General features: G+C 39.2%; 1 protein-coding gene across 2 annotated transcripts in view; it reads right to left on the bottom strand.

Annotated features, from left to right (window-relative positions):
- Positions 1–21,007, bottom strand: part of LOC5575098 (endoribonuclease rege-1) — a 113,232-nt gene that overhangs the window by 14,152 nt on the left and 78,073 nt on the right. For both annotated transcript variants that reach the window (XM_021853136.1, XM_021853137.1), the window contains exon 2: positions 5,523–6,329. In XM_021853136.1, the coding sequence (XP_021708828.1) occupies positions 5,523–6,329 (807 nt within the window). The remainder of the gene's footprint in view (positions 1–5,522; positions 6,330–21,007) is intronic.

The following is a 21,007-nucleotide window of genomic DNA, read 5'->3' as shown; positions in this document are numbered from 1 at the left end:
ACTAAACGCACAAGTCAAAAAAAAAAAAAAAAACTATTTGTAACATGGTGTATTGAGGAGGATAGACCGCAACGAACTGAAATCAGAACTCTACCTAGACATAACAAGGACCTAATGAGCAAGTGTTATATTCATAACATACATACGTTGAATCTAACACATTCCAGCATATAGGCCATCAAATAGTATATGTGATTATAACTATTAAATTATTATTAGTAACAAGGAATATGCCAAATTTCTCATCATGATTAGATAGTTAAAGGACATATTCAGAATCACTTGCCATTAAGGCAAACGTCAAACATATCGATTAAAGAAAGGGGGATGTGGTGACGAGAACCTTATCCGTGCATTCTCATGCATACATGTACCTGCGTGGTGGCGTGACCGTCAGTTGTACATCACACAATGCTTAGTCTTCTGTGCGCACTCGAGCTTGCCACACGCGGCTACCACACATAGAAATAAACACGCTGTAACGCAAAAGCTTCACAACATACAACTCGAAAGGGTACATTGATAATTGTAATCCATTTGGAAGAAAAAAAATCGTGTGATGCGATGCCCGAATTTACGGTAAACCTTCCTTGTGCATTGGGTTCATTTTTGGCCAATCGAAAATTCGGTAAATGAGTTGTAACCTTTTAGAAAAATCAATTTTTGAACTGATTTTTGTTCTTTTAGCTTCATTGTTGATAGACTCACACTCAAATCTCAATCAATACGCTCTCCCGTGAGAACAAGCTCATTAGAGATCTGCTTCGCAAATCTAACGCTTGAGATTTTGATGTAAAATCACTCAATCAACTCAAACCGTAAAAAACGATTCAGTCGCAAAACCCGTCAAAAACTCGAGAAACCCGAATGTTGTTGTTTACGTTAGAAAGGATTACTATAATTTTACCAGACTAACAAGAAATTATTGCCGTGTGTGAGTAAACTGAGCATGGTTGACCGCCCGCAGTTGCTACTCCGTTATTGCAAGAACAGCTGTACTTACACAGGGAACCAACAGATGCTACTCAGGATCAGTAGCATCTCCAATGTGTAAGTACTGGGGCTCTCATTATTATAACAAACAATACCGGCGCCAGCTGCGTCCGAATGCAGGTCAATTTGGGAATGGGAGGGAAATGTTGACGTGTTACTTGCTTCATGAAAGCCGAGGAGTCCTCTGCACTTCCACAAGAAAACACTGGGAGTTTGGATATGGGAAAGGATTCGTTTTGGTAAACGATAAAGATATAATTTATCGTTATCGTATAATTAACACGGATGATTAATACCGATAGTGCGGTTACTATGCGAACCGGACACGATCCGAATTCCGTCGCTCGCCCTCAAAGGAGCATGCAACAGATTCAACGGATCAAACACTACTGACGCTTCGATTCTTTTTTTCACCCGCACACTTTGTTTTCGTTTTTTTTCTCCCGAAAAACGCGAACCGGACACAATTGATTCGGATTCCGTCGCTCGCCCTCAAAGGAGCATGCAACAGATTTAACGGATCAAACACTACTGACGCTTCGATTCTTTTTTTCACCCGCACACTTTGTTTTCGTTTTTTTTTTCTCCCGAAAAACGCGAACCGGACACAATTGATCCGGATTCCGTCACTCGCCCTCAAAGGAGCATGCAAAAGATTCAACGGATCAAACACTACTCCTATTGCCGTGTGTGAGTAAACTGTGGAAATACGAGACAATGAGTCAAATAATGAGCCAACTCATCCATGATTTTTTGACTGCTGAGTTGCGTGATTGACAACTCACGCATGGAAAATCTCAAGCGTGAGTTATGAGAAATTGAGTTTTTCACAACACTGTTTAGCTTTTTATGAAAGATATGGAACTCTAGAATGGAACCCTGTTTTTTTTTGTGAGTATGGCCATTCTGGATACAAGGAACCTGTTTCAGAGGGAACTGCCGTATAGAATATTCAGCAGTTCATACACATGTATATAACGAAGATTCAAATTTCATGGTGTAGGACCAATAGGACCTACATTCAGATTTGGCCGGATTTGCTCGGAGTATTCTGGAACTGGTTCCGCTAGGGTGTGATGTGGACATTTTTAGACCATCAAAAAGTTCCATCATGCGACGGCTCAAAATACACGATTTTCCATTCAGATATAAATTGACACCATGCCAAACACCTGGCGTTACATCCCTACTGGAACAGAGTCTGCTTCTCAGCTTAGTGTTCGTATGAGCACTCCCACAGTTATTAACGCTTTTACATTTGGACATTTTTGGCAAGCAAGAAAATACTTTATGCCTGGGAAATCGAGAACATTTCCAACCCGGAAAGATCCTCGACCGGTGGGATTTGAACCCATGCCCCTTAGTTTGGTCTAGCTGAAAAGCTGCGCATTTACCACTGGACCTCCCAAACATAAAATTATTATATTTGAATATCATTTCCGTTATGGCCAAATTAGAAAACAGGGAACTTTTCCAGAGATTACTTCAGGGACTTTTTCTGATATTCCTCCAAAATTGCTTTCAGAGACCCAACCAGAATCACATAACAAGATTATTATTGTAACAAAAGTTGTTAAAATAACAGAAGTTGATATGATTTTGTTATCAAGATAGTTTTGTTTTTAACTGGTCACATTTTTTGTAACAGATTTATTACAACATTTGTTATATTTTTGTCATTGCAGATTCGCCCATGAATTCATCAAAATGAATAAGAATGTATCCAGAATTTCATCTACGATTTGTTTATAGATTCCTCAAGGAACTCTTTTTCCAAAGAGTATTTTTAAACCCTAGATAAGGTTCCTGGAGCAATCCCTGGAGAAACCTTTTTTTAAGGAAAAATAACACGTAAATGCTTCCCGTGGACGATTTATCCTTTGGAGGAAGCACCACACCAGACATCGGACTAGCATGCATCGCCCAATTTCACAGTATTTCACAGTCGAAACACGTTCCTGACGAACAGCTTTCCAGACTGAAGCGGGAATAGAACCCGCAGTCCTTGGAAGATGCGGCAAAATGCTTTGTAACTCTAGAAAAAAATATAAAGTGAGGAATCTCCGGGTAAAATCCTGGAAGAATCCCTGGAGAAATTTCTGCAGGAGCCTATCGAGGGATTCCTGAGAAATTCCTAAAAAAATCCCTGGAGCATCAAATATTTTTGGCTTTTTGGCTATGCAGCCTTTTTTCAACGGCTTTTTTATAATAAAGAATGCGTAGACGAAAAGCATATTTCATTAAAATATGCAGTTGGTTATCTACCAGTTCATCCCTAGAAGAAATTTCTAGATATTTTTCTGAAGCAATTCTGTTTGAAATCCCTGAAGAAATCTCTCCAGGAATCGCTGTAGAGATTTTACTAGAGAAATCCCTGGAGTTCCTGGAGAATCCTTGGAGGTATCCCACAAAGAATCACTGTAGAAAATTTGTTTGTGGAATTTGTAGATCCCTGGAATAATTCTTGGACAAATCCCAACAGAACTCTCTGGAGGATTCTCCAGAATAGATATGTTCGGAATAATTCCTGGGAGAATCTTGAGAGGACTACTTGGGGAATATCTTTGAAGTTTCCGTGGAGGAATTCTCGGAGAAAATTCTGAAGAAATCACTAGAGAAATATCTTGAGTAATCTTTAAAGCAATTGTCCTAGTGTTACTTTTTTGAAGCACCTGCAAAGTTTTGTACAGTGCCGTATAATGCTTGTTAAAGCCTTAGGGAATTTTCGATAGCAAAATGCAGTCAAAATGTTCATAAATACAAAACAAAAGGACACATGAAGATGCTTTGCAATATGAAGCATCTCAATGTAAAATGAAATTTGTGAAAATGAAGCATAAATCAGCACAAAATCGATCTTTCAGCATGTGCGAATAACTTTATGCACCTAATATTACCCAATATAGACGTGTTTACTCTGATTAAAATAAATATGAATTTTAGGCTGACAAAATCGGGAAAAAAGCATGCTAAAATCGGGGATGGACAAAATCGGGTCAAAAAGGGTGCTAAAATCGGGAAGTTTATGCGCTACAATCTAAGGAAAGTATTGCAAGGCTCAATTATTACCAATGCATGCTTTGTTGCCTAATTCTAATAAATTAATTGGTTGTGTTCGATTTTTTCTATGAATTTAAATTGTGAATAAAAAATATACCGCAATTGAATATGGTTTTCTGGCAATCTACTCCAGTTATAAAAACTGATTGCCTAGGGAACAAAGTGCAATAATTTTAATTTGTGATTTGAAGCATTAAAATTTAGTATTTTCGAGTGCTTTATAGACAAATCAATAGTTTAATAGTGCATAAGTGATCGGTGCATAGCTTTTGTGACAAATTGGGATTGTAGCGGAGAGTAGGACCATTCAAAGTGGTGAGTTTTTCTTAAGATGTTCTTGTGTTGTTTTATTCGGCAGCAAACAAATGACGATAATTTTGTAAGCATTTATTTCATTTAATGATATACATGTTATACAATATTTTTGTGAAAAATGAGATTTACAAGGAAGATTATAGTTCAATGAATATATTGAGTACATTGAAGGTAATCCTTGGAGAAATTTATCTAACATAAATTTCTCTTGACCTTACTGACTGGACTATTACTGTTTCATAACTCAGAATATTGGGAACACATTTTCTTCTTTTTCTTCATTCATCGTTACGTCCTAATTGGTACAAAGTCTGCTTCTCAAGTTAGTGTTCTAATGAGCACTTCTACGATTATTAACTGAGAGCTTTCTTTGCCAATTGATCATTTTTGCATTAATACGTGGGATCCACAAACTTCAGCTTGGTCTTGCTGTATAGCTGCGCGTTTTAATAAATGTGTTTTGGCAGGAATGGCTCCCAAATTTGAAAGAATATAATCCCATCAGGAATTCAATCTATTTTTATGACAAAACAAGTCTTATATAGACACTAACTGTGTATTGTACAACACTGAAAAACTTCAAGGATTCGATACAACTAAGTACAAGTTGGTGGTATGCGCATGCATAGAGGGATCGTTATATATATATATAGATCGTTATCGTTATAAAGTTTGGATGAACACAGAGAATCTGACTAAGAATAGAATAAGTAGTGTAAAGCAGAATGTATGTTTTTTTTATAAATTTTTCTGAGATACAATTTTTGAAAAACTTACAAATTATTGCCCTGTTGTCTATTTTAAGTTCTGGTTCTACAGAAGGAAGAAAAAGATAGTGCAATAAAACTTTCGTTTCACTTATTGACATGAAGAAAGCTGTTCCAAATCAAAAACTGAAGGAATTATGCAAGCTTTCTTATACTAGAAAAGCGAAATTAGATCAGTGTAGACAAGTCACTCGAAGTAATGAATGAACAAATGTCACAATACATCGGTATTTCATCATCCAATCACGCCGCTTTTAAATCTTCCTATATTATGTCGTAAATAAACCAACACGCAATCACACTCCTCCCCAGCATGAATCAACAAATCCGAAACCGCAACCCATTGCAATGACTGACTAATCGCTGTAAAGCGAGATCGTTACTCACCTTTAGAATATACCTATCGTCGTAGCACACCATCCGTTTGCCACCAACCAAACGCGAAGGGGTAAACACCAGCATCCGCTCCTTCTCCAGCTCGTTCAGTATTTCACCGTCTTTGACCGGATTGTCCGGTCTGGCACTTTCCTTTCGCCACTTTGGCACAAACACCGTAATATCTTTGTGCCCCCGATTCTTAAACCAGTCCACACACAGCCGGATACCCCGGCACGAGAACACTTCCTTGTTGCCGTGACTCATGGCCACGTTGCTACCATCTATCACTATTGGACGAAGAGATTCTTCACTGGCACTGATACCACCTCCACCACCACTGGCACTACCACTACTGACGCTTCCGCCCAGCATCCCCACTAACCCGCTCCCCGTTCCGATGGGTACGGCCGCTCCGTACTCGGACGAAGCGGCCATCAACGGATCGCTGAGACCACCATCTACACTGAACTCCCCAGCTCCCTTGGCCCCAGGTTGTGAACCCAGCTTGATCAACTCCGCCAGCAACTCATTCTGGGCCGGATTGGGACCAAGTCGCTGAAGAGCAGCCTGGACGAGCCGTTCCGTGTAGCCCAATTTGAGGGCGAATTCTACCCGTTGCGTATAGCCCGGTGAGCGGTCCAACTGTTGTTGCTGATGGGAGGAGTCTCCCCCATGACTGACGTATTCGGCGAATTCCTGACCAAGGGTGTCACTGGTCGTTCGGGACACCTGCTCGTGTGAGAGGTCATCGCCGTCGCAATCGCTGTCGTAGCTGGAGTCTTCGGCTTCCGTTACGCATAGTGAGTCCAGGTATTGCTGTGGGGAGGGGAAGGAGAATGAAGATAATAGAAATTAGTCACTTTGAATAGTCATTTGATGTGAACATCATAAAAGTTTAGTAAATTGTAGGTATTACAAATTTATTCGCATTATAGCATGGGCGTAGCCTGGATTTCTATACGGAGGGGGAGTGGTTTCATTTTCGAAATTCACGCAAAAACGATCCTTATACGCACACAGCCTTTCCCGTGATGCGACTTTAGAGACAATTTTACTCAAAAAAGAATTTTAAGAAACTTAAAATAGTGATCAATTCTTTAAAAAATGTCTTGCTACCAACTCTGCTTTGCGCCCTAACGACGATCCTGATCGTATGTCTATAAGATTAGCAGTATATAGCGACCGTCACATCCTAACATGGCGACCGTTCTGCCATTCTACACACAATTTATCCATGTGCCATGAAATATCATAGAGACATGGGTCAGTAATGCGTGCAAAAGCTGTAAACTTTTCTACAAAATTTCAATTATTCGCTTCGATGGTACTGCTATTTTTGTATTACCCACCCGCCTACTTTTAGCATTACAGACCAGAAATACGACTGCCGCCAGTGAGCCATTCTTGCCGCAGCTCGATAACACACTTGTAAACAATCTAGGCAACCGTTGACGAAAGATGAGTACTCGGCTGCTGAGATAACATCATCGCACCATTCATCTCTATCTTAGCAGCTTACTGCGCTGGCACTAATGCTGATTGCTGCAGCGGACAAGATTATTTAAATATTGCTAAGCAATCATCGTTAGCACACACACTCGGCGGGGCTCACAGCAAGTCGACATTCTTTGGGCAGGCGGATGTTTACACTTGGCGGCTTCTCGGGAGGAGAGCTCTCGTATTTTGCGCTGCCATTATCTGACTCAACCGTGTGGCAACAGAGGTCCAGTTTTCTGAAAAGCTGTCAAAAACTCTTTTTTCTAACTTGTTTTTAGTTGAATAATAGAGTCAAACAATCATCTACAATATGAAGTAGTTAAGAACACATACAGTGACTTATTTTTACTTCACAGGATGCAAATTTGTTTTCTTCTGTCGTTAAATCTTTTAAGTTAACAATTATTTTTGTAGGTACGCCAAAGAATAAACTTTATATCGTACAAATCTCTTCCTGCGGAGATATCTTGCCTTGCTCAATTGTATTTTGAAAGTTTAAGGAATTGATTTAGACAATAAAACGTGTTATAGACCACTTGTAATGATCAAATCTTGTCAAACATTAAGAATGAGCTATTTTTGCCATGATTATTCAAATCTGGACCATTGTGCGCCGGTCTTGTGCACTCGCTGTGGTTGCGTTGTCCGTCCTCGACGTTCTTTTGACAAACAACAACAACCTCCCTGTCGTCGATTTACGAGGTAACGGAGGGGGATGTGGCTGTTGTTTTGTCACACTACTGCGACGAAACGGTACGTATTGACAAATTCAAAAGGATTGTCAATATGTCTGATGGTGCGAAGCGCTTTTTACACAAGACACAACAATATTCTTGAACTGTTGTCCATACATCACGACAAAAATAGGCTCGTCGAAGTTTTGTAGGATCATTCAAGTAAATTTTCATACATTAGGTTTTGATTTTGATAAACAAATGTTTTTAACCTAAAGCTTAGTACCATCAAGCTACCATTCACCGTGCATTTAAGATAAATTTGCACTTCAAAAAATTATATAACTTTTCCAAATAATTTGAAGCGTACTGGAATACCATTACGTAGCGTGCAGTGATGCATAACAAAAAATTACTTAAAAATTATGTTTGAAAATGTCATGTTAAGGTCGCTTCGTACCGTTCTATGTCACCATTCACCGTGCACACTAGTGCACCATTCACCGTGCGTATAGTTTTCGTCCTGATTTTATTTCATATCTTGAAAAAACGTTGTTAATGGATCAACTATGTTGCTAGTACTGTGCGCACTCATTTTTAAGAGTATTCAAATCTTCATTTACAATAAAAACCATAAAAAGTTTAAAACTTGGCTAAATTATTATTTTTTCAATAAAATCGTTGTAGTAGACTTGACTGTATTGTCCAAACAATTCCATATTCACTCAAAAACCAAATATGAAGTAGTTTAATCACGACAAAACAATAAATCTAATATTACCGAATAATTTCATGGCTTTTACACTAATGCACGGTAATAGGAACCATATATATTGAAAAGGGTCCCTTCACCGTGCATTTTGGTTTTGACTGAAACACAATAAAAAATTCTGATTTGCATAAAATCTCATTGGTTATACAATGAAATACATCTTACTAATAGTATCCACAGTGAAAACTTGTTGAAATTTTGAAAAAATTCATACTCTAACGTTAAAATGAAAAATCTGAATTTTTGGCGTTTCTACTAAGAGTGTTGAAAAATATCATTATCAAACAGAATTCATATGATTTTGATAACATAAACTAGGTTTTTCAAAATGCTTTGTGACATAAACTACTTCATTTCATCAGTTTTATCTTATTTTGCTGACAAAAGAATAATTTGTGAAAATTGTACGAATATTCTGTAGGAATTTGTATATGTGCACGGTGAATGGAGGCCGCACGGTGACTGATGACTTAACGGTATTCTATTGAGATTAATTTTCTAAAAGTATAAAAAATCAGGCAAGCAGTTTTTTTTCTTTCGTTGAACTTTACTAAGTTTTGGTTCACATCGACTCATTGAGCGGTATGAATAAAAAGCGTTGAACTTTACTACATGTAGCATCTACTCAAAACAAAATCCACAAAGTTTACTATAGTTTTGGTATGAATAAGAAACCTCTCAAGCATGTAGTACCTACTACTTTCAAACATGAGCATTGACTGATGCTGCACGTTAAGAAAATTCTATTTAGAGTGCAGAGTGATAACTAAATTAGAACGAAAATTGCCCGATTACAAAAATGTCTGCCATACATCATGGATGGCTATTCTCTTTCGAAATATCAAAGCTGACATTATTGTCCATGATATTTACTCACATTATTCAATTCAATTCAACAATCTTAACAAGTGACTGATGCTGCACGTTAAGAAAAATCAATAAATTCATGCATTTAAAACGGATGCCAAATTTGTCACTTATTCACACGTCAAATCATGTGAAAATACGAATATTACTCAGTGAATAAATTGTCACCCAACACGCAGCAACAAAGACATTGTCATCTCCTGTTCTTGTTGCAACAATTTCATTCCGCAACATCAGTTTATCACTACTTGAACAGAATATGACAATGATCGATCATCACCTGCGCAGTGATTTTCTGGGCTTCGCATTGCAATTTTCGAAAACTTTCTCCGTGTACGTAAACATTGACACATTATCTAACAGTATACATAAACAAATTTGCTTTTGTGTTTAAAATAGGTGATTAATCGCGAGTTGAAAAAGTTGCAACAATGTTGCGCACTGTGATTGTCATGACAATATTGCTTCTGATTGTATCATTATCCGCAAAAGTTGGGACAAACGGTTGTGAACGAGCCAGCTTTGTTGCTTGTTTTTCGTCTGTTTTGATGACAATTTGATTCACTGATATTACTACATTCCTGCTATGCATCGCGCAATCGATCATGAACACAAATTCATGTAGGTTATGTAACTTTACACGATTTGCAGTGTAAATTTGCGATAACCTTTACCTTTATGCGCATGTGAATTTTATAATGATTTGACAATATGGATTTTTTTTCAGTACACCATCAAAAGCCTTAGAGGCAGTTCTTTATAAGCTTCCATTGCATCAATACGTGCAAATGGAAGCTGAAAGGAGTACGCTAAGGCTGCGAAGAACTACCATTTTTCTAGAAGGCAATCTTTCTGGGCATCTTAGTATACTGGAGGATTTTCGTATTGATAAATCAGTACAGATGATCGAAGACTGGATGGAAAAAATCCTGAACCTAGATAAACCATATGAAGTGATTAATACGAATCGCCAAATATGGGAATCAGGAGGGCCTATTATTTCACCAGGATCGATTATTTTTTACACAGATGGTTCCAAAATGAATGATAGTGCCGGAGCTGGTATTATAGGCCCGGGGATTCATGTTTCAATACCTATGGGAAGATGGACAACCGTCTTCTTTGCAGAAGTATACGCCATCTTAGAATGTGCATATATATGTTTGAAAAGAAACTACAGACATGCAAGGATTTGCATATTTTCAGATAGTCAGGCGGCTCTGAATGCATTAAAATGTTTCACATGCCAATCAAATTTGGTTTGGGAATGTATAACAATTCTGAAGCAATTGGTCATGAAAAACCAGGTCCATCTGTACTGCGTGCCAGGGCATTGTGGGATTGAAGGAAACGAGAAAGCCGATTTACTTGCCAGACAAGGCGCAAGTTCTCAGTTTGTAGGACCAGAACCTTTCTGTGGAATATCTAAATGTAAACTCTTCATAACTCCAAACAAACAAATAACGGAAAAAATATTGAATTTAAATAAAAAATCACTAAGAATATTTATTGGGCTGCTTACGGGACATTGTCCGGCAAAATATCATTTGAAAAAGATAAGTCGAAGACAAATTGATGTCTGTCGGTTTTGTGGCTGTGAAAAAGAGACCTCTCAACATCTGCTTTGTGACTGTCCAGCATTATTTGCAAGTAGGAAAAATATTTCAACAAGGGCATTCTAAATCATTCTGAAATTTGGTTACAGAACCCTAACCTAGTAGTTTATTTATTTTATTTATTTTAAAGGTCATTCCGGATTAGGATACCTCGCATCATCAGATAACGGCAGTTATCCTGAATGGTAACTCTCCGTACTGAGCACGTTGCGATAGTAAACAGGGGTATACCACAATAGATCAATTAATGGTCGCAGTGGTTCAAATCCCAACAAAAAAAATGGATTTTTCTGAGAATTTTGGAAATTTAGCTAGAAATCTGTAATCCTATGAAGGAATCTTGAGATTACAGCAATTATGGAATTATTAAGTTCCTAACATTTTCAAGATTCCAGTACTGAGAATTTGATGAAATAGCGGTAGAATTTTGAGCTTCCTCTGTGAATTTAAAAAAACGCATATTGAACTCCGATGATGGATATGGAATTCTTAGTATTTCTGTGGTTATTCTCGATATTTCGGTAGGTTTCCTGGTAGTATCCCCGGAATTCTTAGAAAACAAAAAAAATTCTCACATCAGTGGTTGAATTAAGGATTTTCTTTAACAGTTTTAATTCAGACATTCAAAAGTTTATACTATAAATGAAGATTTCCTCTGAAATCCCAACGGAATTGGAAATCAAAGGGATCAAAAGTTTACAAGAATTCCAAAGATTCGGACCAGAGTTTGCAGAAATCTCACTGAAATCTCAGAGATTCTTACAGAAATACCGTCTTGAAGATACCCGAACAATTTAAAAAGATTAATAGCCAGATCAAATATCGGATTTACAATATTCCCAAAATAATCCCAGAATGGTTTCCAGAATCCCAGAATAGTTATAACAAATCTGCCTATCGGATACCCAGAAATACTATGGGGATTCCAAAATTCTAAAGGAAATCAGAGAATCTAGGATGCCTGTCAGTCAGTCATTCTTTCATAATATTAAGAATTACTTTAGCTGAAATCCATCCGACATCCGAGAATTCCTAAGAAACAACATAATTATCATAACGCCAGATTGAACATAATTATCATAATGAGTATCTTCGTACCTGCCACACGATATTCACATGCGAAATGATCAATTGACATTAAAAGCTTTCAGTTAATAACTGTGTAAGTACTCATAAGAACGCTAAGCTGAGAATTAGGCTCTGTCCCAATTGAGACGTAACGTCGGAATCTTTTCGAAATATCAAAATTTCTACGTAAATCTCAAAATACCTTTCAAAATATCAAGGCTGATATCGTTTTCTCATGATATTTACTCAAATTTTAATTATTCCATTTATTTCAACACTCTCGAAGCATGAGTAGCAACCTCTGAAGCTAACTACCAGTATCTTTGTAGTAAATGCTACCTTTATTCATAGCAACGCGTTGTTTGTAGTATGTTCGAAAGGTGTAGGGGGCCGTCCATAAATGACGTAGCATTTTTTCACTGATTTTTTACACCCCCTTCCCCCTCGTAGCATTTCGTCACAAATGTTGATACCCCCCTTGGAAAATACGTAGCATATCAAGCAACCCCCCTCCCCCCTATATTTATTTTTATTTGTTTTCCTTAGCAATTGGGTTAAAAAAAATGGAGTTCAGAAGTTGAATAAAAAGTATGATATTAATTACTGACTGAGACGTAAGGATAATCTAACGAATAAAAGTTTGATTTGCAGTAGTGCTCAAAAGTAATTTGGAAAACAGTTTTAAATAAACTTTCCCCTGTTTAAGTTGTTGGCTACATTGTATTAATTTTGCTGTTGTTACAATAAAAACAAGTTTACAGCTGAAAATATAGAAAAACGGATAAATCTTTGATTGGATTGATAAAGCTAACAATAACGAGCTAGGGTACAATAGATTTTATAATATGTTGAAAAAAAAAAATTCGTTATATTAGAAAATTTGTTTTTTGTTTATTCATTTTTAGGAAACAGATTTCAATGAAAATAATCAACAATATAGCTTAATTTGAAATTGATATTCGTCATTATTATCCAAATTGAAATCCATGCAGCAATTAGGTGCCAGATATAGAAAAGATTACACTTTAAATTTGGAAGGTTCAGAAAATCTTAGCGATTATTATACAAATAATTTATCTTTATTAATATTTCAGCTTAACTTCATTATCGTCCCCCATACTGAAATAATCTTACATAACCTACAGTATTGGACAAAACATTTGCAACTTTTTCGATTTTCCATACAAAATTACCAACTTTGACAAGCTTTATCTCAGTTATTTGTGGACCGATATGAATGAAATTTTGGCAGAACACCAGACGTAACTTGAATTTCGACATATATTTTTGAGTTGTTTTTACAATTACAGGTTCAAAAGCAGTAACGGTTTGACCAAAGCGAATTTTTTGACGATTTTTTATAAATGACATAACTAAATATTTTGAAGGAATAGCATCATGGTATTCAGCAAAGTTGTAGATTTCAACGAGATGAACAAATTTACTGAAGACAGTTTTTGTGTAGGAGTGTCAGATTTTGAGATAAACAGTTTTTAATTTTTCGTCAAAAATTACACTTTAGTTAAACCGTTATTACTTATAAACTCGTGATTGGAAAAATTATTCAAAAAAATATGTTAAAATTCATGTTATATCTGATGTCCTGTGAAAATTTCATTCGAATCGGTCCATAAATAACTAAGATCTAGCTTACCAAAGTTGATCATTTTGTATGGAAAATCGAAAAAGTTGCAAATGTTTTGTCCAATCCACCAAGTTGTATTCAGGCTATTCCATCAAGAACATTGTTATTTAAAAACAAATCGATGAGTTGATTGGGTAGAAATCTTCTACAACATTGAGAGCATAATTCACGGAATAAATATCTGGTTTAGTGTAATATTTGCCAAACCGAACAAATTGTTTTTTTTTAAGAAATAAGCTCTTACAGAAAATATGAATAAAGCTAAAACAATCGAAGTCGTTAAAGCATTGATTTTTTATTAATTTATTCATCTTTTAATTTGTTTATTTATAAATAAATTTATTAAGACATGCATATAATGTTCACATAATTATTTAAAGCATTAAAAATATCTTTTTGATTGTACTACAGAAAATCTAAATTTTCTTAGATTTTTTTCAATCTTGTCATATGAATGTTTTGAAGCTGCATTATCATTTTATAAGTTAAATAAAGAAAAAAGGAGTTTGATAAAAAATAATTGTATATTATTTTTTTAGCGCCTCTCATTTAACCGACGTGATTCAAAATGCTACGTCCACTAGCTAGGACCCCTCCCTCCCCCTCGTCACACATCGTCACAAGTTTGCGAAGCCCCCCTCCCCTCTAAAAAGCTACGTCATTTATGGACGACCCCTAGAAAGAGAAATGACACAAACATGTTCCACTCGTATTCCACATATTGCGTTTACTACCGCTTACTTAGTAAACTCAACTTTACTACATTTTATTCATACCACCCATTCTTTTGTCATTTCCTACTCATTCACTAATTATCTTTTTTGCAATTTCTCATCGTAATAGACTGTTTTTCATCACGCCAATCTGTTATGAAACGGCTTACTTTCTTGCACTGAATTATGCAGTGCGGGAATAGTAATTACGCAAGTGAAACCAGTGCTGTAATGATTAATTGCGTAACGCTTTCTCATTTCGCAACTGTTTTGAATTGCGTAATGAATCATAACACAACAATTTTTCAAAAACTGTAAAATAATGGTGAATGCATTCCGATATAATTTTACCCTCAAGTGGTCTTCTACAAAATGGAAAATAATGCTGCACGTAACTCGTTGCAAAACTCGATTTTTACAGCACTCACAAGGTTCTAGTCTATTCGCTTGTTTCAGCGATTATCGATAGAAACATGAAACGGTGACACAATTTTATACCCGGCTAAAGCGTGAGCGATCAAAATCAAATTAGAGGTGAACGCTGGGCAGGATATGCAGGATAACATTACCGGACAACAGTTCTAAATATGGTATTTGAATTTGCACCGAATCAAAATCAGGATACATAACAACGACTGATTTCACTAAGAAACAAGATATGCCAAGCAAAAATATAACCATAAAAAAGCTAATTGCATAACTAAGTGCCATCAGTCGAACGTCTTTCCTGGTCCGTAAATCACTCTCGGCGCAATCGTTCAATAAGCTGCGCTGTCAAGTAAAGTTAAAGTGCCTCGGCGCGTTTGTCCACCATCCCGTATACATTTCCCAATTAGCATGACAATAACAGCAATTCCTTTAGCAGCCGCACAGTCCCGATCAATATCCCATTAATTAAGTCACCCCCGTTGCCACTTATCGCGGGAGATTGATTGACAAAGTACTGCGATTTGTTCATTACCACCACATATCATACACTTTATCTCTGGCTTTGCTATACAGGCGCATTCCTCACGGGTCGTTGAGAGAGAGACAGCCCCTGTGGGATATTTGTTTTGAGGAGGTTTCCCGAAAGCTGGACAATAATGCACGAATGTTTCGTCCAGGGTTGACCAGGCCCTACGTTGTAATTTACTTTGGTCCCGGAGGGGCAGACGAATGACGACAACTTCTTCTATTACGGTGATTTATTGCCCACCACCGAGAGGCAGTGCTCCTGCTCGGTGGGGGATACTCTTCTATTACAGATCAACTTACAACTAACTATCACAGGGAATGATCTCTCTTATATATGCGAGAGGTAACAAAATGTACACATCGCATGTAGCATTGTTACATCGCTGTAATGCGCCGATAGCTAGCATCACGCAGCCCAAAGCAACAGCATGAAAGCAAACGGGCTGCTTGCTGCTAGCTGGGGCGAAATGAGACAAATTGAATGCACACTACGCTGCTGCTGTTTTCGAGTGCGCCTACCATAGAAGCCATAGAAGCGAATGGGAGATAGCGTTGCGGTGAGACCGAACATACTCCCGCCCGAAAACGAATGTTTTCCTCTGTAGGTAGGACTCGGCTCGACGCGACGATAGCTTGCTGTTGGTAGAAGAGATGCTTCGCTTTCGATGGTGGTGATGCGCAGTCAGTCTAGGTAGTGTTGCTGCTGCTGCTGGCTTGATTGACTGCAATTCGATGATGTGTGGTAGAACACTTGAACGGGATGAGAATTTGGCTTGATCGTTGGCTCGTTGATTGATTGTGATGACGCTTGGGTCCATTGATGATGATCACGGTCTGATGATTGAATGCGTGGATCCAGCGGGTGTCCGACGGGGGATTAACGCTCTTCTTCGGCAAATCGACTCTTCGGCTTTGCACAGATGGACGTTTCCTTCGCAAGTCGACACTTCGGCCTTGCTAGTGGACGGGACGGTCCGACGGGTGGACGCAGGGGTCCGGCAATGGACGGCAAAGGTCCGGCGGGTGGACGCAAGGGTCCCACAAATGGACGCAGGGGTCCGGAATGGACGGCGATGGTCCGGGAATGGACGGCAATGGTCCGGCGGGTGGACACGAGGGTCCCAACAGGTGGACGCAGGGGTCCGGATGGACGGCAGAGGTCCTGGGATGGACGCAGGGGTCCGGCGGGTGGACACGAGGGTCCCAACAGGTGGACGCAGGGGTCCGGATGGACGGCAGAGGTCCTGGGATGGACGCAGGGGTCCGATGCATGGACGACAATGGTCCGGCGGGTGGACGCTGGGTCCTACAAATGGACGGCGAGGTCCGATTGGGCGACACTTCGGCCCGGGGTGAGTTGTCCGTTGCTGTTCCAGCCCGTCACTAGTCGAATGGTCCTCCGGGGTGTCCGATATCCTGGTCACGGCACCAATGTTTCGTCCAGGGTTGACCAGGCCCTACGTTGGTGAACGATTGATTTTTTGCTGCAATGCTGCAATTTAAATATTATTGTTATTATCTTCATTGAGAATATTTTCAGCTCAAGGGAGACTCATGAACCGCTTCTGTATATTAATGTATCACATATAGCTCCCAATAGCCGTATCGGTCAACGAACAGCTTTACAATCAGATTATGATGAAGGTGACTGGTAGCTCGCAGGTAATAACTTTTATAGCACTGAGCTGAAAGTAAGCTCTGACTTAGTTGGAAAGTAAAGCTAGAAAAGAAAACGAACGTGGATTTTTTATCATAATTTCACCCATAATTTATCCATCTTCACCACGCGTAATGAGTTAATTTACGTTAATAACCATGCGGATTGGATTACCGAACAGCTCAATATAAGCGTCAATTTATATTAGAGTGTTACTGCTTCTCTAGTAGTCATGCCCTCACTTGTGAGTGAGAACGACACGTTGATAGCCTTCCCGCATCTTTACTCTTCCACAAAACAGTTGATGTAGAAGCGATGCAGATATGACAGGCAAACAGTTTCAACACTAAACAAATCGTACTCGCTCTGCGCGCGTGTGTAGTAAATAACATGAGATGGATGGATGTAGGTTATGAAAAGGGTATTACACTCTAAACATTCGAACTCACCAAAGTGACACTTCAATATCATATCCAACGTAACTTATCAAATAAACAAGGCTAAAATATGAATGAACTTCTGAAGAGTTTCAAAACAAATAATTTTTTTACATACGATATAAGACCATTCTGCATTATTAACAACATTATTTGTTGAAACATTGTACAAATAAGACAAACAAACGTCACACTCTAATTCTTCTCCATCGACCACCTTTTTAACGGTCGATTGAAATATATGGTAGGTGGTCAATCCACCACCCGCAGCGCTCGCATCGCTTTTGTTCGCGTTTAAATTAAATTTTACGAAATTTATAAATCATGCTTCATGAGAGTTTGTAGATAAGCGCGATAAGTATCATTGATATATTTGCATTGATTTCACATTGAAACAAATGTTGTCTCAAGCATCAAAATACCGATTTTGTCAAAAATGCCATAGTACGTCTTGTTTTAGAGATATTTACTGTTGAAATTGCATTATATGTCTATTTTAAACAACTTTCGTGTAAGTTTTCCAGCTTGTAAAGTAATGAAAATCAGTTTGTTTTGCATTTTTGTTTTTGGGGGATGGTTAAACAAAAAACCTTCAAAATGTATGGCAAAAATTTCGACGAAAGAATACTTTTAACCTTCCAATTACAACATCTTCGCGCAAATGCTGAATGTTTTCGTAAATACATTCGAGGGGAGCTTGAGATTGATTGGTCGCCCGTGGTTGCTACTCTAGTATCGCCAGATCAGCTGCACTTACACAAGGAACCAACTGAATGACTGTTTGGGACTAACAGACACCCTCAGTGTATAAGTGCTGGTGATCTTCTATTTTTAGGCAACATTGGCGCCTGCCGCGTCAGAATGCCGACCAATGAGGGAAAGGGGGAGGAATTGATGATGCATTAAAACTGGCTCCCACGGTAGACCGTATATACCACTGCGTCTACGCCAGTTCATGCGGGAGTGTGTGGGTTGGGGAAAAGGTATGGCAGAGAGGTTTGCTGTTTGTTAAAAGTTCGTCATTGTAAAGTGCTCGTTTTGGTAAGAAAAAAATCAGGTAAAAATTTGAAGTCCGTACGCGGACGCTAAGTGGTCCCCCAACGACCCTAAAGGTATTAGGTGTAGATGACCCCCGTGCGCCAAATCGCGCTCGCTGCTCTAGTGTACGCAATATGAGTACGAAAAGGTACTAGTAATAAATTGATAATCAGGATAGAATTTTAGGTAAAAAAAATATATCCAGCTTTTTACGCTCGCCATAAAAACAATATGCTATAAAATATCTGACAGAAGCTGGCACCACCACTGAACTGAAACTTGGAAATATGTCCTCAGCAAGCCTTGACAAACAGTTAATTGTTATGGTTTTCATTGTTTTTTTTTCTGTCAATTTATTCCGCATGTTCGCTTCGTCCAATTTCGAGGAATTCCATCAATCTTCGATTAACCATTTTTTCCATAATTTTCGCTGGACAGCTGATTTCCCTTTAGCTTTATTCAGAGCATATTCTAGCGCCGCCTGAAACTCCGTCCAATTTGCTTTGTTATAAAGCCAGCGAGGGCGACGGGATGTATCGGGTTTCGTTGTTCCTGCAATAGTGATCGATATGGGAAAGTGATCGCTACCCCGGGTGTAATCGTTAACTGACCAGAGAAAGCGGCTGAGAATTGATGCAGATACAATTGATAGGTCTATGGCGGACTCCACTCGACCTCGGATGGACGTAGGTGCCCCATCGTTCAAAATCCCGAGGTTTTTGCGAACGGCGAAATTTAGGATAGCAGTACGTTAGATTTTCTGCTTCCCCATGTGTGGTGATGACTGTTAAAATCTCCGAGGAGAACGACTGGCTCTGAAACCTGATCAACCAAGTACCAAAGCTGAGTTTCTAAGTTTGGCATGTGCCTGTTTAGTAGATACATGGATATTACTGATACCGGAAGCAAGATTGTTACAGTAGCCGTTCATATTTCATTGTAATGCAAACACTGAACGATTACTACGGCTTGTTTTTCTGCCTCCCTTTCTAGTTGCTATCACCTTTGCCGAAATTTTTGGATCATATAGAGGGCCGTGTGTGGCTTCCAACATCGCTACGTCGAGTAGAGGTCCCATATTCGCCAGAGTTACAGGGTTTGCTGATCTGAGACTTTGAAGGTATTCGCTGTTGTAGTTTGTGGAACAGCCAGGTAGAATTGCAACTTGAGTTCCATAGCGGGAGCAACGCAAGATATCATAGAGCTGTGCATTCATAGCCTCCAGTCCAAGTGGGGCGATAAAAGATGTCTCCGAAACGGGGTTGTAGACAGGGGTTCTTTATGTGGTATCGGTTGTTGCCATTTCAGGACTTTCTGGTTCGAATAATGGGCCGTTTTCAGTCTTCAACAGAGCTCCACCGAGTGCAGGTCCCAGTGTGGGACCCAGACTTGGCAAAGATGAAGAAGCCGCTGGCATATGCTGCCGAGTTTTTGGAATTTTAGTTGTAGCAGTTGTTCTTGACTGAAAGAGAGTTCGGCAGGATCACCAATCGAATGGTGGGTGGTGAATTTTTGAAGGCGAAGTGAAGGTGGCATCGATGCGAGCGGATACAGTGAGAATGGCTTGCTCTCGAGAGAAGAAAACCGCGAGGCTCAAAAGGGGGTTTCGGTGACATCAGATAGGGAGTTCAGGAGTAGTTAGCCTATCGACCCAAAAAATCTCTACATTGGTGTTGCGAAGTTATTCGCCCGTACAACGGTCACGGCAATTGCAAGGTCGTCATTACCGCCGCAAGTCAACCGTACCAAGCCGTCGAGAGATTGATGATGGCACCCAGGTATGCCAACGATAAGTCTGCGGGCCATCACTCACCGACTTCTCATCAGCAACAGCCAATACCCGAGCCCAAAAACGACTACGTGGATGTCGCCTCGTACCCTGTCCATCTCGCCCCACCTGTTCCGGATTGGTTCCATCACCCCCCGAGTACTGCGCCCATTTCCTGCGACGCTCGCTTACGAAGGCCGGCGAGCCCAGTTTGATACGTCCCGCCAAAATAGTGTGCCAGCCAAGCCATCTAAATAAACCACGAGTTTCAAGGTCAATTTTATATTTTAATACGATCACCACGCCGAAATCTCCCCCATCCGAAACTCCCTGGGACCTGGAAGTCGAAAGAGGCCTTTGGTGCCCACCCCGAAAGCTGCCGTTGGCTAGACCAGCAGCTTGGGGCTTACGACCAAGACTTCCGCACCGGCGGGGCCCTGGTTGCCCGGACAGCCAGTTAGGAATTGTGGGGAATTGGTTCTATATTCCTTGTGCGTCTCCGGATTTGATCTAAATGAAACCTAAAATAGCAAAGGAATGATTAAAGGCGATTAAAGAGTTATACATACAAATCAGAATTAGATTTTAGTTTGAGTTGTCACTCAGCAATGAAAATTATCATGGGTTACTAAGAATTTATTTTCAGGTTTGAGTTCAGTGGTGGTAGTGTGCTTGTGTCAAATATTTTATAGCATGACGAGCGTAAAAAGCTGGATATATTGTGAATATCTTCATATCTCTGCACGCTGACATAAAATTCATATCTACAAAGGGATCGTTCAAAA

This window comes from Aedes aegypti, chromosome 3 (genome assembly GCF_002204515.2).
Source record: "Aedes aegypti strain LVP_AGWG chromosome 3, AaegL5.0 Primary Assembly, whole genome shotgun sequence".
Lineage (NCBI taxonomy): Eukaryota > Metazoa > Arthropoda > Insecta > Diptera > Culicidae > Aedes > Aedes aegypti.
This window is presented reverse-complemented; position numbering and strand designations above follow the sequence as displayed.